At 40.8% G+C, this 25,438-nt stretch overlaps 2 protein-coding genes across 2 annotated transcripts; both read right to left on the bottom strand.

Annotated features, from left to right (window-relative positions):
• Positions 1–16,266: 16,266 nt before the first annotated feature.
• On the bottom strand, positions 16,267–22,021 carry nhp2 (NHP2 ribonucleoprotein homolog (yeast)). Its single transcript, XM_028594991.1, has 4 exons — positions 21,727–22,021; positions 20,955–21,024; positions 19,408–19,513; positions 16,267–17,227 (listed from the first exon to the last, which is right to left on the bottom strand). Exons 1-4 carry the CDS (start codon positions 21,890–21,892, stop codon positions 17,102–17,104), a joined length of 468 nt encoding a protein of 155 aa, XP_028450792.1. The 5' UTR covers positions 21,893–22,021; the 3' UTR covers positions 16,267–17,101.
• On the bottom strand, positions 21,924–25,428 carry LOC114566486 (cornifelin homolog B-like). Its single transcript, XM_028594992.1, has 4 exons — positions 25,095–25,428; positions 24,845–24,954; positions 23,487–23,641; positions 21,924–23,011 (listed from the first exon to the last, which is right to left on the bottom strand). Exons 2-4 carry the CDS (start codon positions 24,945–24,947, stop codon positions 22,889–22,891), a joined length of 381 nt encoding a protein of 126 aa, XP_028450793.1. The 5' UTR covers positions 24,948–24,954; positions 25,095–25,428; the 3' UTR covers positions 21,924–22,888.
• Between the last annotated feature and the right edge of the window lie 10 nt (positions 25,429–25,438).

Genomic DNA, 25,438 nt, shown 5'->3' with positions numbered 1-25,438 from the left:
GTGTGGACGATCTCTCCCCCAACAGGAGCTTCCTTCTCTGGGCCTCGATCCGTCCGACTTCAGCCTGTACAGCCCTCCTGCTCCTCCTGAGCCCAGCCTGTCTGCATCAACGTGGCTCCCAACTTCCAACAACCACAGCGACCCTTACTTCTGCTTCAAAAGCCCAGAGCCAGGCCCCATCTCTGGGGCCACAGGACTCCCTCCAGGCTTCTTCCCTTATCTCTACAGCCTCCAGAGGCCCCTGTTCCCCAGCAGCCCCTGGTTCTCCTTGTCCACCCCGGAAGACATGCTGCGCCTGGTCCGCCCGCCGTACTCCTACTCTGCCCTCATAGCCATGGCAATACAGAGCGCACCTGAGCAGCGGCTGACACTCAGCCAAATCTACCAGTACGTCTCAGACAACTTCCCCTTCTATAGCCACAACAAGGCCGGCTGGCAGAACTCCATCCGCCACAACCTGTCGCTCAACGACTGTTTCCGGAAGGTTCCCCGCAATGAGAGTGACCCAGGTGAGCTTTAAATCCCACTTTATCCTTTTTACCACAAAGCTATCAGTTCATTTTAAAAAAAAATATTTAAAAAATCCTTTTACATCAAGGTCAAGTGAAATAGTGTTTTATGGTGTTTCTAACAAAGAAATAAAATTATGCCAAACCAAACTCCACAAAGTTTTTCCATATAAATAATATGTCTGACACTGGTAAAAACCAGCTGGTTCTTGTTGTTCTTTGAGATCATAGTTAGATTTTGATTTTGAATAAAAAGTGAAAAAAGCAATAGAGGAGCTCAGGGCTTTGTGTAAAGATAAATAAAACTCCAGTTATAATAGTCCTGCCTTTTTTAAAAGAATATTAAAAAAATAAAGTGTTTTTTAAAGGGAGTTCAGTAACATAGAATCTGATGTTAAAGCCACTGCTAGGCTGTTTATTTCTGGACATTTAAACCTCCTGAAATGTGTTTTTCTTTTATGTACTCACAGAAAAGAGAAAAGAAATACTTCCTGCTATTTTTTTTAACCTCCCTCTTCTTCTTCCCTCCTCTCTTCCTCTCGTTCTCTCTGCAGGTAAAGGAAACTACTGGATTCTAGACCCAAACTGTGAGAAGATGTTCGACAACGGAAACTTTTGCCGCAAGAGGAAGAGCAAGAGTAAGAAAGATAACGTGACCACTGGAAGGAAAGCTTCCTCCTCCTCATCCTCGGACTCTGGCTTGTCAGAGCCCAGCCCTAAAATTCCCAGCATACACTGCAATGGCGGCAGCAGCGGTGGTGACAGCACTGAGCTCCCTGCACTCTCAGACACTCCCCCCGGCCTCAGCAGCTTCCTGTGTCCCCTCCAGGATTCCCTTCTCCCTCCTCTCCCTCCTCTTCCTTCTCACGTCAGCTCCCCTGAGCTGTACATGCAGGTACCGGACCATGCCTCACCCCCTCCCCCTTCTCAGGGATATGCCTCTTCTTACTCGCCCGGCGCCGTGGTGCCGCAGTGGGACGCCTGCAGCTCCTCTCCTCCCCTCTACTCCTCCCTTCATCACTCCTTACCTCCTCCTCCTCCCCTCCCGTCTTCCCAGTTGACTCCCCCACACTTCTCCTACCTCGCCGACCCCCAGGCCGGGTCGCCGCCTCTCTACGCCGACCTGCAGACGGCGTCCTGTCTTCTGACGGACTTCCAAGAGGCCCAGCAGCTGCTGCAGCTTCAGTGTGGGCCTCTCTCCTCTGGGGGCTTCGCTGATGCTCTGCCCCTTGACTCTCTTGTTCTCCAGCAGTGACACAAACTGATAGTGATACCTCCAGAGAACATCTTGTGTTTACACTGAGAACTGATGTGAATCTGATGTTGAATTTTGAAACTTTGTAAAGTATTTTTTTAAATGTGTAAAATGACTCCAGGTGGATGTTTGACTGAATTCAAACCAGCCAGAATGCACTATGCTAGCTGTAAAATGTGTGGGAATGTTTGTATTTATCATTTTTTTGGTGGGTGAATGTTTTTTATAGTGTGAATATCAGTTGAATGTTTGTGTTTGTAATAAAAACTAAACAAAAAAAACAACGAAAATGCAACAATTTTGAATGGTCTGGATGAAAAAAAACTGAGTTAAGTTTATTTAGTAACAAAATGAAATATGAACCTAAGACATCATCGTCAGATATTATTTATTAAAAGTAAAAAGACAACATAAACAAGGAAGTAGTTGAATGTTTTTACAACTAATCAATGTTTTAAAATTACAAATTAAGAAGTAAAATAATAAAGAAATAAGTAGGCTAAATAAACAAAGAAACCAAAGAATGTAACATTCCCACAAAAGAAAATTATGTAAATAGCAATAAACTAGCAATACGCTACATGAGCTGTGGCACTTCCTTTTATAACACTATATTTTAAAATCAAACAGGCTGCTATTTTAACAGTTAATTCTGTCCCAGTATGAGATGCTAACAGGATCTTCTGTATAAGAAATCAGCTGTAAGCATCTGTGGCTAACATCACTGTTAGCTTTTTACACATCAATGTTAGCTTCTTACACATCACTGTTAGCATCTCCAACCGGCTAACATTACTGTTAGCTTCTTCAACAGGCTAACGTCACTGTAAACTTCTCCAATATCACTGTTGGCTTCCCCCACGCCACTGTTAGCTTCTCCAACAGGCTAACATCACTATTAGCTTCCCCCACATCACTGTTAGCTTATGCTTCTGTTAAATATTATTTAGGTAGGGTAGGGCACCTGCTACTGTAGGCTATGTTCAGCCAATCGAACCACTCTCTGCAGGGCCTTGCGGTCCTAATCGGTGCTGTGTCCATATAGTGATGTTCCCTGTCAGGACGCTCTCAATTATGCAGGAGTATAAATCGCTCAGTATTTGAGGGGATACCCGGAATTTCCTCAGGCGTCTGAGGTGAAAGAGTCTCAGCTCTGCTTTTCTCACCACTGAGGCTAGTGCACTGGTCTCACATTGCAAGACCTGCCTCCATATTTCATAGAAGAAAAACTTGCTCTGGTTTATTGGAATTTTCTTTAAACCAATCACAATCGTGTTGGGTGGCCTACACGCTGAACACATCAACGGTGCCTCTGCAAAATAGCCTTGAGAAGGATCTTGTTTTGGTGTTTTGTTTTGTGCTCATTCAAAAGTTGTTTTAGTGGTGCAACAGAACACTCAGATTCAACAGATAGTCTGGCTAGCTCTCTCGATTTACCCTGCAGAGATCTGAGGAGCAGTTAACCATAGTCCTCATAAATCAATCAGAGTTTAGAATGCCAACACAAAGAAAGCGTAAAGTGAGGGACATCTGGCTGAAAATGAGGGACATCCGGCAGATTTTCCGGCAGCACCAGAGCAATCCCCTAAACAAACTGTCGTTGATATAGTGCCCAGGTCAGACCCTCTGTGATGTGGACACTAAGGCATGGATACCCGAACCCGACGGGTGGGGCCGGGTTCGGACAGATATTTAGAAATTATGGTCGGGTTCGGGTCGGGCTCGGTCACATCGGCGTGATAAGGCATTTGTTGTAAAATGGTGCTGCGGCTCCTTTAAGAGAGCTCAGCGCGTGTGTGTGTGGAAAGTGGGCAGAAGAGATATATATAGTAAGAGGAAGCTGACGTGTAGATGCGACCGGAGCAGAGTTGGTGCAATAAGTTTAAGTTTTGTACACAGTGTGTGCGGTGTCCGAAATAAACCCCAGACTGAAAGCCAAGTTCATTCATTTGCTCACCAGAAACGGGATTTTAACCCCGGCGTTATTCATTTTATAACATCGGCCCTGGAGGTAACGAATCTCCTCTGGTTTTCTGACCACGGTCAGAAGCAAAGCAATCAGGAAAGGTTAACACATTGAACATTTTAACAGCTTATTAACGTGCGCTTGTTGCCCCGTGTGCACTAATGCTCTCATCTGTTGATCTTTCCGATGCCTTCCTACAGTTGCTTAATAAAAGCGGGCTATCCACACAAAAATGTAGCCTCCACGTGTCATTAGTATGAGAAAAAAATTTGATTTAAACTGTGTCGGGCTCGGGTCGGCCTCAGGTCGGGCTCGGACACAAATTTCTTAATGCCTGTTGGGCTCGGTCACGGCTCTGTCGGACGCGGGCCGAGCTCGGACAGAAAAATTCGTCCCGATCCGGACTCTAGTGGACACCAAGGTATGTTACTTGAAGTGAACCCTCTCCACTGAGGATGAATTGATGTTAAGGGGGCGTAATTACCTCCCTGCTTCTTCCCAAAGTCCACTATCATCGCTTTAGTCTTGCTGACATTCATAGGTTGTTGTGTTGACACTAGCAGGTCAGGTCCTTTACTTTAAGGTAGGCCTTTTCGTTGTCTGTGATCAAGCCCACCACAGCTGTAATTAGCAAACATGATGATAGTTTTGGAATTGAAAGTGGCTACAGTCGTGTGTGTACAGGGAGTACAGAAGGGGAATCAAAAAAAAACGCAGTGAAGTACAGTAAAGAATACAGTAAAGTAGGCCTACAATTAAAAAAAAAACACAGTAGAGTATGGTAAAGAAACGCAGTGAAGTACAGTAAAGAAACAGTGAAGTAGGCCTACAGTAAAAAATTAAAAATAAAAAACTCGGTAGAGTAGCTTATGATAAAGAAACGCAGTGGAGTACGGTACATAAATGTAGTGGAGTACAGTAAAGAATTGCAGTACAGTACAGAAGAACATTGAAGTAGACTACAGTCCTCTATTTCCCACAAAGATCAACCAACGGGTGAGGGATGATGACATCAGCACCTTCAAACAAACAACAAAACTAACAAACAGACAAACAGTCCCACTGTGGTTCGAGAATCTGCTGAGTCCTGCGATCCACAAGGAGGAAACCCCGACCTGTTTTCTGTCTGTTTGACTTTGCTTCAGTGACTCAGCAGTTTTGTGTGCAGGACGAGTCGACAGCAGAGATGATGAAGTAGATAACAGCTCTGAGTGTTACAGTCAGCAATTCCAGCGTAACAACCTGTACATTTCCCACGGACAGTGAATTTAATTTAATGTCAGAAAGAAGTGGAAAAACAACCTGAGATCTCAAGGTACAACAGATATAAGAAATTAAGATTTTTTTCCTCAATTAACGTTAAAAAACTTACTCGCTTGCTTTGGAGCTTACGACCATATCACACTGTCTTCATCAGAAGATAAATGGCCCTTGAGTTGAGATTGTTGTGTTCTGTTAAAGTAAGTAAAAGTAAGTCAGCTAAATATACAGTACTTCAAGTAAATATACTCATCATGCAGAATGGCCCTTTTAAGAGTGTTAAACTGTCTAGTTACGGAAAAGTACGGAAAGTAACTAAGTACATTTACTGAAGTACTGTACTTAAGTAAGATTTAAGAATGTCTCCAAAGGATAGTTCACAAACTACCCAGCAGTATATAAAGTAATTAAAATGAGCTCCACCAGCTGGGACATTACAATTGTACACTAACAGTGAGAGAGGAAAGGCTTTTTATGGTTGTGCGTCGAATCGACAGCGTACCCCCGCAGACCCCTCTGCGTCTACGCTGGACCCTACGCCGTAGCCTGATGTGCACCTCTCGAAAAATGTAACTACATGTCGCAGCATGGACATTGCTCTGGAAGGAGACCAGTGAAGGATATTAGAAGCACTTTTCTGGTGAGTGCTGAGCTTTACTGCGCAGCCTCCAACTGAGAGAGACGACGTAAATGTGATGTGAGCAACGTGTCTGAAAGTTGGAAGTCTTCTGGTAGCTGTGCCAAGATGAATCTCAATCATTTCCAATCTTACAGAGACGGAGAGTGTAGGTATATGTAAGGAGATAACATAGGCACAGGCTAATTATTGCTAACTAAAATGATAGTTAACATTAGTAATTAAACCTAAACAGCTAATGTGAGTCGAAACTGCCTGTGAGCTTCTCCTGTACTATACGGTAATTCCTCTACTGTGCGACAGTAATGGTGCGTTCTTTTTGTCCACCGAAGTCGATTTACGAGTTGTTTTCCGGAGTTACGAACCGGAAGTTGCAAAAAGAACGCCACCGAGGTCGTATATACGACTCGTCAAGTCGTCTGAACTCAGAGGACCCCGAGTTCACTTTCAAAGATGGCTACGTCATGCATCACACATAGTAAACATTGTGGTTTTCTACAATTTTAAGCACTTTTGTCTTTGTTGTAACCAAATGAAGAAGTGGTACACATAGCACTGTATACTGCTACCTATAGGCATGTCGCTACAGTCTTATTAGGAGTTAAATACCGACTAATTAGTTATTTTGTTGCTTGTGCAGCTGAAATTGGCTCGAGACGCTCGGTTGCTATATGACAACAATGGCTTTAAGCCGAGTCTTGAGCAGAAAGCAGAGCAGTAGCCTAACGTTAACATTAATCAAATTGTAATTTTCATGTATCAAACTGTGAAATATATTTTGTAATATGTCAATAACTGGTGAATAGAATCCTAAATGTTACAAAAAATGTTACAAAAATCCATCTTTTCTCCGACTCGTAGTATTGTGTGACAAAAAGAACGCAACAACCCGCGGTTTTTCGACATGGATGTGACGTCACACTCGAACTACTAGTCGCGATTACAAGACAAAAAGAACGCACCATAAGTCGCGTGGTTATGGCACAATCGTTAGCCTATTTTTACAAAAACGTCTGCTACAGAGCCATAACATGAGGTACAAGGTAATGGAGCCTTTTATACATTGTCGTGTTTCTTTAGAAATAAACAATGGACAAATAGAGTCTTTAAAAGCTTCATATGTAAAGTTATTCGCTGTCAAAGTGGCGCCAAAATGAATAGCAGTCAATGGAATGCTAACAGGAGGAGATGGCTTGGTAGCATCAAAATGGGGCTACAGGAGCTACACGTTCCAGGGAGAGGCTTACCGCCTTGTGGCGTGGTAGCATTACATTTCCCCCAATTCATTTGCTGGTTCTCCTTCTCCATAAACAACATGAATTCAGGGAGAGGGTTAACTTTTCCTGCTATAGATTTCCCACCTTGGTCAGAAAGAACAGGGGAGACACTTTGTTTCTCTCACTATGACTCTAGAGTCAGTACTTGCTCCAAAGCTAATCACCGTCACTCTCTCACTTCTCCCTCGCTCTATCACCCACTCCCCACACACACACACACACACACACACACGTGCCGGCACGACGCACACACCAGCGCACAAGTATAAACAACAGGCCACTTACGTAGGCTACGGCGAAAGATCTGCGTGGAGCCTGCGCAGAACCATAAAAAGGCCTTTAAGATCAACGCTCAATCAACACTTGTAGTATAATAGATTTTCTCAATCGATAAGACAGGCTTAATGAAACTAGTATCCCCTTGATCTTCATCCTCACCTTCTCAGCACAGCAGAGGTCCTCTCTTGTAAATGCGTTAACCCTTTTTTATTGGTTTCACACCTTTTTTCAAAAGAATTTACACAGCTCTCATAGAAAGACCCAAAACTCTTTTGGAGTAACTGTGTTAAACAAAAGGAAAACATCTATTCACAGCTGATAAACAGCTCTTCAATTGGCAATCAGTCCTAGACTAGGCAAAGAAGAATGACATGGAAAAATCTGATGCAGTACAATACATATTTTTTGTTTATGAGTATTTCTGAGTTTGGGTGAAATTCTTTATTGATTCTTTGGTAAGGAAAGAATGCAGTACAAAAGCTGTACCATAATGAATGTCCAAATGTATCTAGTCAATGTGCTTAGTGTAACTTGCCAATGACAGTTCATGGGCACGGAAAGATCTGCACACAAGAATACAATTATTGAAGAAAACTTTCTTAGAGTGTCTCCCTTTTTATTTTATTTTTATTGATTTTTTACAGTATTTCCACAGGGCATAAAGGATGTCTGCACAGTGCTTGGCTCCAGTTACGTTTTAAAAGCCTTGTTTCAATCTGCAAGATCTTCCTCAGGCAAAAATAAAAGAGAAAACAGGGATTTCTTGTAAAGGCAGTAGACTTAATCAACTCAAATCACTATCACCTGCTAGTCAGCAAACAGCAAGGAAAAACAGACACCACAAGAAAGAAACAACAGGGCATCTAAAAAAGTGTACAAAAAAAGGTGCAGAGTGCAGGGTTTGTTATCTCTAGTAAAATCATCTTTGGAGGAAATACTATAATTCATCCTGTGATATGCTCGCCTGCATGTTTTGGGCACATACACACAGGCATATAGCACAGATTGAGGTTGAAATGGTTAATATTGATAGCTGTATTTTGTTGTCCACTGTTTAATGATTGATTGAAAGAATATATTAATAAGTTTTTAATGTTTTGTGAGCATTTCGCAAACAAAATGTGCCATTTTTGCCAGCAACTTTCAGTTTCGACCTGTGTGAACTGTATTGAAAATGTAACTTCTGAATGGACAAATGCGTTCAATTTCAAATGTAGCGTAAACATACATATGTTCTTCTTCTCTTGACATTGGAGGTGGTTGTTGATTGTGAGCAACCTTTTGCCATCCAAGTTTAAATTGAAGGTTACTATAAGGTGTCATTTTCTCCAGCTTTTAATAAAGCCTGAGTTTAAACCAGGTTAATGTAAATGTGGTGTGTGCGTGTGTGTGTGTGTGTGTGTGTGTGTGTGTGTGTGTGTGTGTGTGTGTGTGTGTGTGTGTGTGTGTGTGTGTGTGTGTGTCGCCAGGCTGTATGTTTAGTCATCCCATTGTCCATTGATGTGCATGTGACAGTAAACAGACGACACTCTCTGAGTGACTGATACCAGATCGATAGATCAATAATGCTGAAAGACTTCAGAGTCCAGCTGTTTACACACAACATAAGGAGAGAGAGAGGAGAGTGTGTGTGTGTGTGTGTGTGTGTGTGTGTGTGTGTGTGTGTGTGTGTCCTGAAGGCAGAGATGTCTGAGGACCTAAACAAACGGCACACTTGCTGCTATTGACCTCATTCATTATTCACACACACACACACACACACACACACACACACACACACACACACACACACACACACACACACACACGTGCTTGTCATCATCACAGAAACTTATGATCCTTATTGTCACAATAAACAAATAAGTGTGTGTGTGTGTGTGTGTGTGTGTGTGTGTGTGTGTGTGTGTGTGTGAGTGTGTGTATCTGGTATTTTCACTTGTTTTGAAATGACTTTTGACAATTAATAAATCATCTAAATAGTAATGGATTAATTTTTGATCAACTGATTGTTTCAGATCTAATAGCCTATTTTCATGTTATAAATCCTGCTTTTTGTTCCATCCAACAAGTTTTAAACTGAATTTCCAATCTCCTGAATAAACCAAACCAAAAGTAGGTGAGAACGCATCTGACACGAACAAGCTCCTGTTGTGTGCTACATGTGTGAAAGGAAAACTTCATAAATGCATTATGAGAAAATGGCTTGAGTCAATAAATGATGAAGTAGGATACACAGAGCATTAAAAGCTGAAAACATGAGAAACATACTAAAACAAACAGAAAAGATCATAATTCCACCATGATTTCCACATGGTTTTCCGTTGTTTGTAATCTTTTAATCACCTCTTCTCCATCTGCAGGGGTTTAATGGCACCAGCCAGAGAATTAGCTCAACCAGCTGTTTATTGTACTTATATCCACACGACAGCAGTGGATGGAAACAAGCATTCAGTTATATTTTATTTTCAACATTTTCCTGATGATTCAATATTTTTTTTGAAAGTGCACTACATTTGGATGGAAACTTGACAAATGTTTAGACAATCCTTGTTGGTGCATTTAATGACACATCAACATTTCAGAACTGAGGTTAACATACTGAACCGAATGCATCATTTTGAATGCATGTTTTGTTTTGGGACGATAGAGCTGGTCAACAGATCGACTTTGAAATTAAAGATAAAAACAATGTAATTATTATCAAAGGTTTTAAAGATATTAGCAGAAAAACAAAGCCAGCATCACAACACACACACACACACACACACACACACACACATCAGTCGTCAAAGATCTGATAGATTATATCAAACTGTTTATGACACAACATGAGGGCTGAAAGTGTGCCGTCTGTTTACTGCCACATGCCACACACGATTTGAATTTCAGACTCTGGGATAAGGCAACAATTAAAGGCAAAATTATCAGCAGTTAGTGCTGTAATAAGGTTGGGTGTGACAGCATTTAATAATATATTAATCTATAGGTTTAAATCCATTTGGGTTCAGCTTTTATTAAAGTGAAAAAATAACTCAAACTCAAAGATTTCAGTGAGAAAGGTTTACTGATGAAAATAATTACCGTAGTTGCTACTCGTGCATGTGGCTGCAAGTTCCTGTTAGAAACAAGATGTTGCCACATTTTTGCAAGAAACAGGAGCTAAAAGAAGCTAAAGAGCTTATTAGAGCTGCAAGATGGAGACAATTATTTGAGTTTCTGCTAGGAGCAATGCCTATCATATATGTGATCCTTTGTTAATATAAAAATATTGTTTACAATTTACAACGCTTTATTCCATCTTTAAGATCTGAAATTCTCTCAGTCAGTATTCTATTTAAGTTAATTTTAAAAGCATGTTGGAAGCCACAAAAGACTCACTTTAATTTGTTTAATTATAATTAGGCTATATTACACAAAATCTAACTGTTTAATTGGAGTAATGAATTTATCCACAACACGTTGTCAAGGTGTAGCAGGGTACTACCACAGGACAGTTTATTATTATTATTATTATTATTATTTACAATGATTACCACCATAACTGCCATAACGTCCCGATTACTGATCTGTGTGTGCATGTGTGTGTTGCAGTGGTCCTGTCTCAGCATGTCTCCTACCAGTCGGGCCGCCCGTATAAGAACTTATCCACGTTCATCCAGTTTCCCTCAAACTCAAAACAACCCGTCCTCGTTTTTAAAGTAGATCTCTGAGTTTCTTTTATTGTTAAAATGGAGGAAGTCAAACATGCTGTAGCAACATGCTAACACTAACATATAGGCCTGTTTGGGAACCAATATGGCAACAGAAAAAGAGAGCAAGACCCCATCAAAGCTCATAAAATGTTATAGTGATCCATATAAGGGCTGTACAAATGCAAAAACATTTCCAAGTGCAAGATAAAGCATACATGGTGAGTCATATGGGTTTCCCTACAGGGGGTCAGCCCAATGGTCCCACAGCCCTATGTTCCCACATTTCTAAGATTTTTTTTCACTGAAAATTAGGCCCTTTGTTCCCACATTTCTAAGATGTTTCTTAAAATTAGGCCCTATGTTCCTAACAGCCCTATGTTCCTAGGGTTAGGGTTAGGGTTAGTTACCATATTTAGCTAAAAGCTACATTCCATCAGTAGTCCATTGCTACTGGATAATAGGTTGGGTGTAATTGGCTACCAAACTGGGAGAGAGGGGGGAAAAAACCTGATATAAATTTATGAAAAAGGAAATGTGGGAACATAGGGCCTAATTTTGGAAAACAAATCTTAGAAATGTGGGAACATAGGGCCTAATTTTGTAAATAATCTTAGAAATGTGGGAACAAAGGCACGCTCCCCATATCAATACTGAGATATATGCATACAAATGTTATCTTATACACTGTGTTTTAATAGACTAATCATTAACAAATATTAAATTCTAGTGTGCAGAGCAACCCCTCAGCAGCTCTTCTTCATACCTCCATGACGTGAATGTTATCCTCTGTGAATAAGACCGGTCAGGTTCCTCTGAGGCATCGGCACGTCGGCCAGCAGGACTGGCAGAGCTGCGGGCAAAGCGCTGCGTTGTGTGGGGTCGACCCGCTAACCGCCAGGCTGACGGCTGCCTGCCCTACATTTGTGAGTAAAGTCAAGTTTATTTATAAGGCACTTTTCACAGATAAAAATCACAAAGTGCTTTACAAAACATTGGAATATGATAAATAGAAGACATAAGAATACAAGGAAAACACAGGTACATAAAATCAGACAGCCATAAAAGCCTTTGTCGAACTAAAAGTCAGTTTGAATAGCCAAGTCTTCAACTGCTTTTTAAAAGAATCAACAGCATTTAAACAACGTAAAGAGAGCGGCAGTGCATTCCACAGCCTGGGTGCCACTGCCTGAAAAGATCGATCCCCTCTGGTTTCAAAATGAGTGTGGGAGATCACTGACAACATCTGACCTGATGACCTCAGACATCGGGGAGAAGTGTGACGCTGCATCAGGTCAGACGAATAAGGAGGAGCTTGTCCGTGCAAGGCTCTAAAAGTAAGGACCAGAATTTTATAAGGAATTCAAAAATGAACTGGTAACCAGGGAAGTGATGGCAAAACAGGTGTGATGTGCGCTCTTTTGCTTGTGTGAGTTAAAAGCCTCGCAACAGAGTTCTGAACAACCTGCAGACGGTAGCCTAAAGTTCTTTCTTGTTCAAACAAGTAAAAAGACTGTTACAAGAATCTAAACGAGACGAGGTTAAAAGCATGGATGGTCCTTTGCATATAGCCTAACGTGTGTGCGTGTTCTGAAACCTGCAGCAGAAAACACACCTGAGATGGGGAAAACTAATCAACTTTAAAACAAGCGGGAAATAAACCGCAAACAGGAGGAGATCATTTCACCTGCATCCGAGCTTGTTTCAACAATTTTTGAGACTTCTTTTTCTGCTGAGTGATAAACCCAGTAACTTCTTGAAAATGTCTTTAGAAATTAAACCAGAAACAATCAGCTATCTTACCTTATCAGTTGAAAAGTTTTCTGGTTTACAAACAACACTGCAGAGCGATGTGTTAAGATAATTTTAAGAAGCTGTTACAGGTGAGCTGGGGGGTCGGCTAGTTGTGCTGGTATCTTGACAACTTTAATGAAGACGACCGGTATGTTTCCTTTCGCGTCCGTTAAAGTGAAACCACATCTGATCCAGCTTAACCCCCAATAACCACAGTCCCCTCTGCTGAGACGTCTCTGTTTTTTCCCGTTAGGTGGGACCATCAGGACAGCTCACCTGGAGTTATTCTCCTAATGAGGTGAGACGCAGAGAAACTCCCCTGCTAATATGGTTTTGGTCAAATAAAAAGATTGTGCTGTGTGAATTTATCTTGCAGAACCTTCCATACAGGACACACATTAGGACACACAGACCTCTTAAACCACCTATGTCACCTAGAACCTCTTTAACGATGCACACAGACATTTCAAAGAACTCAGTGATATCTGCCCAAGCACATTTGAGGAGCCCTAATATAGTATAGTCTATGTGTCCCTGAAATCCTCTGAAACTTCTTCTAGTAACACTGAAACTGCCTAAATGCTGGAACCATCCAAGAAAGAAAATTCTCACCCCTGAAACCCTGCCAAGAACCCTTAAACATTGCTGGAACCAAATCCCCCAAACTAGTGGAACCTTTAAAAGCCTTTTTAAAGACCTCCAAAAAAAAACTTTTAAATCCCCACATATGTCCCCTAGAAAAACACACTTGAAGAACACAAGAAGCTCTATAGAACCTGTCGCATTGACTAAACATGTTTTAAAAAGACCTAAAACCACTGAACATTACAACCTCTTAAAGGCCATTGGAATATCTTTTATGACCCCGGCCTGCATAATTTAAGAAAATAGTTTCTAATACCTTCCTAAGGGCTGCTAAAATCCTTCAAGGACCCTGAACGTATATGAACTCAAGGAACACTGACAAAGTAGTACCCTGAGCACCCTTAGAAGTATTCCCAATCCCCTCAAACCTCCTCCTTGACTTTTTTTCTTGGACCTTTTTGCTGCACTTGTCGGTCTGTGTCGTTGTGTCAGTTGTGGAACGTTTCTGTTGCCTCGGGCTCAGTGAGGACAGGTGACAGGAGTTTATGAAAATAACAGCAGGGAGAGATTATGACGATGAGTCTGGACAGGTTTACAGGACAGACTGAGGAGGGGAAGGGGAGGAAGAAAAGCTGACTGACTCACGTAGATTAAGTATCAAGATTACAACCCCCCCCCCCACACACACACACACACAAAAAAAAACTTCTTCACTGACACCTGAAACCTCAAAAAACATTCAAACTGTGAAAAAAAAAAAAAACACAATTCACAATGGTGTTCCCAGCTTGTCGTAGGGGCCAGGGGCCAGACAGAGAAGGGGGACCCCTCTTTCACATACAGAGTAAGGACTCAAGGACTCCTCATACAAACTGAATCCTCTCTGATCTTTAACAGTGTGCCGCTAAGTTGCCCCCTGGAACCTCAGAGTTCTGGATCCACCTCCTCCTAAAAGACCCCCATGGTCCTCGGAAACCATAACCTATAGCACATACTAACAGTGATGGAGGAAGTACTCAGATACTTTACTCAAGCAAGACTAAACTATAAAGATACTCTACAATTAGGTTATTATTACTGATGCATTCATGTGAAAGCGGTATTTTGCTGATGTGGTTTATCAATCTGGAGCTAAACTTTAACTTCTTTATAAACTTTTAATCTATCCAACGATTCATTATAATTTAGAAACTGTATATTTAAAATCTTTATCTGCAAGAACTTCAGCTGTCAGATGAATGCAATGCAGTAAAAAGTATGCATTTCCCTCTGAAATAGTAGAGGTACAAATGATTTATTGGGAATATAAGTAGGACAAACAGAAGTGAAAGAAGTCCCATTTTCAAAATAAGCTTTTGGGGAGTAAAATTAAAGTATTTTTGTTCTTTGTATGTTGTACTGCTTGTGCTGCCGCCGTGTGGTCACAGACGTAAGTCCAGGACGTAATATTTCTATAATACAACGCTCCCACCGTGTGGCTGAAACACCAAAGAATAATTATATTATTACAACATATGAAGTTAGAAATAAAGCGTTTTCTACTCCTAGTTAGTTCAACCAGTTGTTTATGATTACCTAGAAAGAACTGCTCCATTTAAAGTTTGCATGCACGTAAATAGCCTATTCACGATCTTTTATTGAAAACTACATTCTTCTTTTATTCTACTGAATTTGTCTTGGGCTGAAAGAAAAAAAAAAAGTCTGATTTTTAATGTTCAGCTGACCTAAAGTCTCAAGGCTACAACAGCTGAGCATTTGGAACTAATTGAAAGTATACCAACTAATCACTCTCTGTTCTTCCTATAATTAGTGCCAAACTACACACTTCTTTCCAGGAAATTATGAATTTACAGATCTGTAAAATTAATCATTTCCACAATATAAACATAAGATAGATGTCCAGCAGTCATACCCATGAGCGTATAGTGTATTGTAGTGTGATGTACTGTATGTTCTTCATGTTATGTCTGTCGGTGTCTGATGTATGGACCATTTGTTTGTGTCACACGTCTGATGTCCTGTCATGAAGTGCCTTGCGACTGTGCCGCAAAACCAACTGCCCCAACAATAAAGTTATCTACTACTACTACTACTACTACTACTACTACTACTACTAAACAGAGGTTGTCCTTCATATTTCCTGTTTTTCCTGCTCCCATCACTGGTATAAATTGCAGATTAACTTTGTTTCATTAAGTCAACTAACCGTTAATGTTAGCGGTTTCTGAGCTGTAACAAGGACATTGACTTTACTCCTTCAGTTTGTTTAGTAAATTGTCAGGCTTATAGAACAAACAGCGCGACTGCACTGAAACACTAACTATAACTCAAAGAAAAATACACACATTTGTCAAGTTAGAGCATTATAAACAAGTTGTATCTCTCCTTTACAGTGAGGACTAAGAGCCTGAAGGATGTTGAGAATCAGTCGGATAACTTCAGGTTAGAGTTAAAAAAAACACTTCCGACACTAGAGTAGGTTCACATTTCTTTTAAAGGTACAATGTGTAGGAATTTCTTCCCTCTAGCGTTGAGATTGTATATCGCAGTCAACTCTCTCGCGCCACGCAGCTCAAAGTACATATTACTGCTACGGTAGCCTTCACGCTTCAAGAAGCCAGTCTCTTGCTCTTTTCAATCTCCTTTTTCTTTTTCTGGGCGAAGAAGAAGACTCCTCTTCCTGAAATTTGGATTTTGAATATGTGTGGTCCTCGGTTTCCTTCTTCAAACTTGCCGGGAAGCTACGATACCCGTTAGCAGCATTAGCAGCACCTGTGAGTTTATCATGTGACAGCAAAAACGCGAAAGGCGGAGCCGTATTTCCTGTATGTCCCTTACCAGCTAACGTATTTCAAAATGGTGCATTAATATGGAGCATCTACTCCAGTTCATGCAAATGCAAATGTAAAATTTCAAGCTAAAAGGAATACTTGGAATTGATGGAGGTGGTAGATATTCACGAAAAAGGACAAGTTTGTGAACGGGCAACACAGATTTTGATAATGAACAACTAAATACGTTACACACTGGACCTTTAATTAAAAAACAAAACAAGAGTCAATTAAAACAAAACTTTTTTACAGCAGAAACACCTAAATCCTTCAGAGCTCAAAGACAACAACATTGATTCAGGATTTGTTAAACAGTGGTGGAAAATAAACGCTTTCTGCAAAATGATCAGTTTTTTTTTTTTTTTTTTTTTTTTTTTAAACTCTCGACATCTTAAAACCAAGAAATATATAAACGGAGAATTTACAGTTTGCCATCTGTCTCATTCTGTCCCGCTGCAGTCGTCCACTGAGCAGCACAAACTTAATCAGTCTGATTGGCTTGCTGGGCTGTTCACCTGCACAACAAAACCAACAGAACATGATGCAGCTCCACGGTTTATTTTACTGAAAGAATGTCTAGTTTGTTGCAAAAATAGATTGAAAATGACAGTTTGGACTTTTATCGTCGTGCAGAAACGACAATCCGGTCAGATGGAATCGAAACATCCTGCATGTTGTTGAGATGCATAAACACAAAAAAAATTGGTTTATTTACACACTTTGTTTTGAACATTAATGGATAAACAAAAACAGTCTGACATTTATTAAAACCTCCGTCTTCTCCAGAATCAGATGGTCCAGGACAGGATTAGTCTAGCTTAGCACAAAGACTGGAAACCTCTCGTATGTTTACTGATCGGGCATAGAAACAGAAATGTAGAAAGGAGACGTTGTGGTTTTCTTGGAGCTGCTGATGAGAAACTAGAGGATTTCCTTAAATGCCGGACTGCTCCTTTAAAGTATGTGTTCATTTGAACGAAGGCAGTGACCTCAGGGCTGCTCACTGATTGGCCGATGCCTCAGAGAGGTTTGGGCAGGCTGGACACCTCCTCCACACACTCGTCATAGGCGTCCTGGTAGTCCTGATGAGGTTTGATCAGGATCACACAAGTCGGTCTCTTGGAGCCCGCGGACGAACCCAGATCCTAAAACCACAAACCAAAATTAAAAATCACGCTCCACCTTCTTTGAGTCAGAACTTAGTCAAAAAACATCATACACACATCAAACAAACATGTCTATCACGAACAAACGTTGATAAATTGGCTTAAAAAAAAAAAAAAAAAAAAAAAAAAAAGTCCATTATAGATTTATAACTGCAGAACTAGCCTTAAAAACGTATCTTTTTATTTTATGTTTTTGTCATTATCTACAGAATCCAGTGATAGTTGTCTGTACAACCGCCACTGCAAGGAGATAATCCAGCATACTTTTAATGGAGACAGTTTGACTAAATGTAGAACATTATTAAATACTATCTATCTATCTATCTATCTATCTATCTATCTATCTATCTATCTATCTATCTATCTTTTCTGGGGGAGCCCCTAGCAGCACAGAAATTACAGCTGCACTATTCTTTATTTATCAATACAGTGGGGGAAATAAGTATTTGACCCCTTGCTGATTTTGCAGGTTTGCCCACTTACAAAGAATGCAAAAATCTACAATTTTAATCATATGTACATTCTAACAGTGAAAGACAGAATCCCAAAGAAAATTCCAGAAAATCACATCATATGAATTTATTAAAATTGATAACCATCTGATGAGGAAAAACAAGTATTTGACCCCCTGGACAAACAGCAAGTATTCTGGCTCCTACAAGCCAGTTAGTCTTTCTTTAAGACACAGCCCCAATCCGAACCAATTATCTACATCAAATACACCTGCCTCACCTCGTTACCTGTATAAAAGACACCTGTCAACACCCAAACAACCAGCATCCAACTTCACCACCATGGGCAAGACCAAAGAGCTTTCTACGGACATCAGGGACAAGATTGTTGATCTGCACAAGGCTGGGATGGGCTACAAGAGAATCGGAAAGCAACTTGAGAGAAAAGATCAACTGTCGGTGCAGTTATCAGGAAATGGAAGAAGCACCACACCACCGCCAACCTCCTCGGTCTGGGCCTCCACACAAGATCTTGCCTCGTGGGGTGTCCCTGATCATGCGAACGGTGAGGAATCATCCCAAAACCACAAGGGGGGAACTGATGAATCAACTGAAGGCAGCTGGGACCACAGTTACAAAAGAAACGGTTGGTAACACACTACGCCGTCATGGATTGAAATCCTGCAGCGCACGCAAGGTCCCCTGCTCAAGAAGAAACATGTACAGGCCCGCATGAAGTTCACCATTCACCACCTGGACGACTCAGAAGAGGCCTGGAAGAAGGTGATGTGGTCAGATGAGACCAAAATAGAACTTTTCAACTTGTCGTGTTTGGAGGGCAAAGAAGACCGAGTACAACCCAAAGAACACCATCCCCACCGTCAAGCATGGTGGTGGCAACATCATGCTTTGGGGGTGCTTTTCAGCCAAGGGGACGGGACAACTCCATCGTATTGAGGGGAGGATGGACGGGGCCATGTATCGTGGAATTCTGGAACGACATCTCCTTCCCTCAGTGAGAGAGCTGAAGATGGGTCGAGGATGGGTGTTTCAGCACGACAACGACCCTAAGCACACCGCCAAAGCAACAAAAGAGTGGCTGAAGAAGAAGCACATCAAGGTTCTGGAGTGGCCTAGCCAGTCTCCAGACCTGAATCCGATTGAAAATCTTTGGAGGGAGCTTAAAATTCGAGTTGCCAGGCGACAACCTTGGAACCTGAATGATTTGGAGGCTGTCTGCAGGGAGGAGTGGGCCAACATCCCTGCCGAAATGTGCACAAACCTTGTCACCAACTATAAAAACCGTTTGACATCTGTGCTGGCCAATAATGGCTTTTCTACAAAATATTAACATGCTGTTTGTCCAGGGGGTCAAATACTTGTTTTTCCTCATCAGATGGTTATCAATTTTAATAAATTCATATGATGTGATTTTCTGGAATTTTCTTTGGGATTCTGTCTTTCACTGTTAGAATGTACATATGATTAAAATTGTAGATTTTTGCATTCTTTGTAAGTGGGCAAACCTGCAAAATCAGCAAGGGGTCAAATACTTATTTCCCCCACTGTACATGCCATTTTTCATTCTGTGCTGCGTTTGTTAGCTGCAGTAAACTAACGTGTTGCGCTGCTGCCGATTTGTGTGCGTGCTTCTTTACGGAGCGATGTGAGTGATGGTTGTTTTTGTCATGGCGGCAGCAGACTCACCCCTTTAGATGGGATGTAGGCGTACGGCAGGTTTCTGTCCTCACACATGACAGGCAGGTGACAGTAGACATCGATGGGCAGCGTGTCGCCGGCCAACACCACAATGCTGCATAGAGACACATCAATAAATACACAAAACATCTCTGACAACTAGTTGTTGATGTGTTGGATCATGTGATTAGTTTGTTTACATTAGCAGTAAAACGGGCAGACGGTCTAAAACTACGGTGGCCGACAGGGGCAAAGGCACTGCAACTTAATCAAACACACGCAAATAGACGAAATTAAAAAAAACGAGCAAATTAAGAAAACATCTTCATTAATTTGACATCACATGCGCAGCATTTAGCAAACACGCTGCAAATACACAAACGATGCAAAAAGAAAAGCACACAAACTCCCAAAACTCCGTGGGGTCGAAAATCCAGCTGTTCCACTCAGCGCTCCCAATAGAGGCCTGGAGAACTTCCGTTGTGTAATCTGGATGCAGCGCTTCTTTTGTTGCATTTATTTTCAGGGATTGTGTGCTTTTCTTTTTGCATCATTTGTGTATTTGCAGGGCGTTTGTGTATTTGGTTGTGTGTATTTGCAGCGCGTTTGCTAAATGCTGCGCATGTGTCAAATTCAGACCTGCCAACCTTGAAAAACTTTTGAGTAGCAACTTACTGATTTATTGTCGAAGTTCTGGTTCATGAACACGGCGGCACGCACGTGAAATAAATGTGCCATTAAATGTCAAATCGGTATACATTTTAAACCCTAGAAAATAATTATGTTCAAGTAGGCTACTTGAATTAAATAAAACAATTTAAATTATTACGGTATGAACTTAATCCTAGGAAAGGCAAAACATATAAGACCTTTGTAATGAAATCCAAGACTTTATAAATGCAAGGCATTATTTATAATAATATAAATAAATAATATTTCTCCAAAGTTGACAGGTAGGCTACGTAAATTAATTTATTTCACAATTTCACCTATCTACATCAAATCAGTTTACCTTTGCAAGCACCGTCCTCCCTTGGGGAAACCAACCAAACTAAACGGGAATGAGAGAGGAATGAATAACACTTGCATTTGATGCTTTCGTTTTACTATCAGTTGCCGATATCCCATGGATGTATTAGCGATATCCCCGCTTGACATTAGAGGAAGGGACCCGACGGTGTGATTGGTCGAGCATTTCCAGCATGCTCGTGGCTGCTTCCTGTTTTAGCCATAAGTTTTAGCTGCCTACTACCATCAAGTGTTAGACTGAGACGGCTACTGCACGTCAACGAGTGAACTCAAAGCAGTCACCTGATTTTCGCGTAGTTTAAAGTGACAAATCGTATCACCGTATTTTGATGTCAAAATGCGTATTTACTACGCGAAATCCGTACAGGTCTGCAAATAAATGAAGTTTTTTTATTTATTTTTTTATTTGCTTGTGTTTTGTCTATTTGTGTGCGTTTCATTAAGTTGCAATGCGTTTGCTCCTGTCGGCCACAGTATAAAACAGCTGATTCCCCAATTTTGGAACTGGACTGTGTAGATGGACTCACCCTTTCTCTCCTTTGTTGATAAACTTCTGAACTTCTTTCACTCCTCTGCGGATGTTCTTTACTTTGGCAGCTGGAATGACAGAAAAGAAGACCATGAAGATACTGTCCCAGACTCCAAACCAAACATCTGTCATTCATCGTGAATTCAGAAACAGATTTCAGCGTGAGCAGAAAAAAAAGAAAGAAAAAGAAATCACACAACTTCTTGTTTCTAAAGCTTTAACAATGAATGAAAAAAACATGTTACATGATTATATTTTCTTCCATTTCGCTGTGCAGCCTGCACGAGGCAGGAACCTCCACCATTCCAACGTTTACTGAAAACACGAAAGGCTTCCCCTAGGAAAACTGTTCAGCAAACTGGATTTGTTCTTAACAGCAATCACACATGTGATACGGGATATCTATCCGCAGCACGAGGCAGGAAGCTAAACCATGGATGTATTAATAATGTTCCATTCAAACGTTTCCTGAAACCGGACAACATGAGACAGAAGATCTTGCCTCCACTAAGAAAATCCTCGCTGTGGACATTTTAAGGACCGGTTATATAAGGAATTCATCGGAATAATACAAACACTCGTACAAGATATAGTTTTCTCGTCCTACTACGACTGTAAAGCCTTCTGACACACAAACGTTTTAAAATCTTTACATTTTTAGTGGAGTTTGGCATTATCTGCATAAAAACATCAAATACAAGATAAAAATTAGCAGATACCAGAGCTGGTTATCAGCGCAGATGATTATCACAGCTGTTTATTGTTTTTACCCTTTTTGACGCATTTGTAGAGTTTCTTGCTGAGTTTTTTGGAGGCCAGCGGCTGGGCGATGGGGTTCACGTTAGCGATCAGCTCGTGGTAAGACTTCTCGTTCCCGTCGGCGGCTGCGGCCTCTTCTCCGTCCGCGGAAACCTTCTCCTTCTTCGTCTTCGTCATTTCTTATCGAACGAAAAAAGTTAAATCGATAGTCGGTTTTGATCCGATTTCTTTTATTCGGACACTGCACACACCACACTGTAAAAGGAAACCACACGTGTTTGCGTTTCTTCTTCTAGTTTTTCCTGAACAGAGAAGACTACATCGCGCCATGAATGTTATGCACCGCCCCAAGCGGACCGGAGGGTAACAACAACCTGACCTTTCAAAATCCAGGACCGGGCTGCCACATTACTGCACTGTGTCCCTGAGATTGTATCGTAAAATAAAAACTGTTCTCAGAGCCTCAGTCTGCTTTTTTTATATAGGCTATATCAAAGATCCTCTATATCTATATCTATTCTTTCCTCCTCTGTGTACGGTGTTTCTTCTCTTTCTTTCTTAAAAAGTGCTCTCAGTAAATAAGGTGATTTTAGTATTTTACTGAGTAGCCTATAAAGATTAATCCTTAAAGGGAGACACTACAGGTGAATAGGGCAAACATGTTAACTAATATATATCACCATGGACATAAGACAATCATTTTTGTATTACAAGGTTTCTGAAATTGTATGTTTAAACATGCAAAACATTAGGCGTTATCTAATGCTAACTTTTGGAGACTTTAAGGAGAAATCTACAGATGCAAATACAAAGTGTAGTAAAACATATGTTGTTTTTTTCATTAGTCTGGAAGAGGACATGTTTTTGAAGCAAAATAGCCCAAAATCTAAAAATTGACCAGTGCATGAAAAAAAAAAAAATGTTTTGCCTGTCCTTAATTAGTGCAGAGTATAATGTGTTGGGAAAAAACTACAAAACATACACAATGCATCAAACTAAATGAATGAAAAAGTATAAAAAACAACCATGTTTGATAAATATTAAAGCAAAATACAAGAATGTGCAAAGCAGACAATTAATACAAGTAAAGGAACGTTTGGTAAACATGTAAACAATACAGGGTTGAGTCACAGTGATGATGTCACAGCAATTAATGTTACAGCGATGATGTCATCATCGGTGGATGATGTCACCCAGCGTGGTGGGGAGTTGCCTGTCCTTCATCTCTCTGGCCATCTGACACCAGACGCAGGGCACACAGAAGGTGGAGCACAAACAGTCGCTGCACAAACTGCCCTGAACACACAAGAGACAAGTACTCACAACTACTGCAGTAAAAGTACCAATACTACAATGCTGTACAAAGACTCCATTACACCTAAAAGTCCTGCGTTCACACTCCTACTCAAGTTAAAGTTCAACAGCATGTATCAAAGGTAAATCAGAAGTATTCACAGCTTAGTGTAGTAAAAATACAGAAGTAGCCTATTCTCAGCTTCATGTAAAAGTACAGAAGTATTCTCAGCTTCATGTAGTAAAAGTAGCCTACAGAAGTATTCTCCATTTTATGTAGTAAAAGTACAGAAGTATTCTCAGCTTCATGTTTTTTCGTTTTCTAGTAAAAGTCTCAGTCATTGTTTCCCAACCTACGGGCCGGGCCCCTTCAAAGGGTCACCTGACAAACCTGAAGGGTCGTGACCGGATGGATAGAAGAAAAAAAGAAGAAGAAATTAAGTTCTGCACCGCAATAATTGAAGAGTTGTGTCCTTACTTTGATGCCGTAGTGTTGACGTACGGAGACTCTCATGGACATGGTGATTGGACGGATGCACCCAAAGACATCCAGCAGGGGAAGACAGAGACACTGACCGAACTGTTTAGTGGTTTTACAGGCGAAACAGGGACAGCACCAGAAGGCAAAGCAGCCTTCAACACAGGAGGAAACACGCGCACACACACACACACACACACGCACACGCAACGCACGCACACACACACACACACACACACACACACACACACACACACACACACACACACAATCAATAACACAACGTACCAAGCTTGTCTCTTTGCTAATGTCAAGACAGGACAAATAAGTATAGTAAGCTCATTTGTTTTTGAATTCAAAGATCGAGTAGCCTAGCTTTCAAGTTTATAATAATTTTCTTTTTTTTTTTTATAAATGATGACACTTGATGAATGAACATTTTAAATCACATTTCACTAAAATAACACAATAAACTTCAAATTATGCAACATGCTGATAATGACAAAATTAGTAAATAACATCAGTTAGCTTAGCATTAGATATTTCCCTCTCATTATAAACTGTACGAAAACTACTAACTCTGAATCACAGACATCTGTCCATGTATACAGACCACGCTTACTAAAGATTTACGTTTTGAGCCTTAAAAACTGTCAGTTGGTTAGACTGTGTCTAAAAGTGTTTTGGAAGTGATGCTAGCTAGTGATTCTAAAGGGACTTCCTGTTTAGTTCATTGCTCTTGATTGCACAGTGCCATCAATGGGACGGTGCTACAGATGTTTCCAAGCAATAGATTTACCTGTTAACTAAAGTCTTTACTAGCTGAGACATTTCTTAAGTTTTACATTAACTAGAACAAGTAGTTTGAACTGAGGAAGGACTTTATGAAGAGCTGCTGCAGATATATCCTTGACTTAAAGAAGAATTTACGATGCAAGGAAACATCGTGAAGATGCACATCGTAAAGATGAACAATCAATTTTTATTCGTCACATGAAATCTTGCGGGGTACAATTCCAGTGAAATGTTATCCCAACAGCTCCTTAAACGTGTGCATAAATCATCATAAAGCAGAATGTGGCCGTCAGATAGGCACACATGGAGATGGACACAGAGATGGTCTAGCTAGCTTGAGCTCATCTTCTCCACCTTTTCCTCTGTTTACATTTGAAAACTTGACTGGCCAGCTGGCTAGCTAGCCCAGGCTAGCAGTGGGTGGGAGACTGGCAAGTCGATTTCCCGATCCTGATGAGGGACTCATAGCCACATAAACCACAACTAAAGCATGACTAATATGTATTTATAGAATAATTTAGTCATATTCTCTCTGAGTGAAATAACAATTAGTGTTACTGTACAATCTGTCATGTCGTTGCAGCAGTCACAGACCCCAGAAGCCCATTCAGCTGCATCAGAGGAAACAATCAGAGCCTGAGGCTGCCTCTGCACCGGCCGACTCATCTTAAACCTGTAAAACACAGTCAACCAGCTCACATCTGCGTCACAACTATATACATGTATCGATATGTATCAGCATTATTACTCAGGCAAATGTGAGGGTGTTAGATACATACAAACTGATTAAAAACAAAGAAAACAGGATCTTACCTGTGAGTGTGTGTTTGTGTGTATGTCTGAGTGAGACGAGGATGACGAGGATGTCTCTCATTGGGTCAAAGGTTTTTGGACGAACCTGCCTAGGCTGTCTGACTGGATTTTATTTCTCTTTAGGTACTCGCTCGTCATCTCCAAACTATGGAGTAAATTCTAATGTCAGACTCACGTAATGTTCTACCCTGTGATTACTTATGTACTCAGTCATCTGTAGGAAGCAGTGTATAAAGTCTGTGTGCAGTTAAAAGACTCAGTCACTAGATGGAGGCAAACAGACAGCAGTGAACTGTGGATTCAGCAGCTGCTTTAAATTTAAGCTTAATTTAATTCTCATGATT

Source organism: Perca flavescens, chromosome 13, assembly GCF_004354835.1.
Source record: "Perca flavescens isolate YP-PL-M2 chromosome 13, PFLA_1.0, whole genome shotgun sequence".
In the NCBI taxonomy this organism is placed as follows: domain Eukaryota; kingdom Metazoa; phylum Chordata; class Actinopteri; order Perciformes; family Percidae; genus Perca; species Perca flavescens.
Note: the sequence above shows the minus strand (reverse complement) of the source record. Positions and strands in the feature narration are given on the sequence as shown.

Excerpts from the sequence above, each read along its gene's own strand:
- LOC114566486 (XM_028594992.1), bottom strand. The coding sequence starts at position 24,947 with ATGAGTCGGCCGGTGCAGAGGCAGCCTCAGGCTCTGATTGTTTCCTCT. Across the intron at positions 23,642-24,844 it reads CTGCAACGACATGACAGATT|GCTGCTTTGCCTTCTGGTGC; the intron begins GTACAGTAACAC and ends CCTGTGTTGAAG. Across the intron at positions 23,012-23,486 it reads GTCAACACTACGGCATCAAA|GGCAGTTTGTGCAGCGACTG; the intron begins GTAAGGACACAA and ends TTGTGTGTTCAG.
- nhp2 (XM_028594991.1), bottom strand. The coding sequence starts at position 21,892 with ATGACGAAGACGAAGAAGGAGAAGGTTTCCGCGGACGGAGAAGAGGCC. Across the intron at positions 21,025-21,726 it reads CTACAAATGCGTCAAAAAGG|CTGCCAAAGTAAAGAACATC; the intron begins GTAAAAACAATA and ends CTGTCATTCCAG. Across the intron at positions 17,228-19,407 it reads CCTACATCCCATCTAAAGGG|GATCTGGGTTCGTCCGCGGG; the intron begins GTGAGTCTGCTG and ends TTGTGGTTTTAG.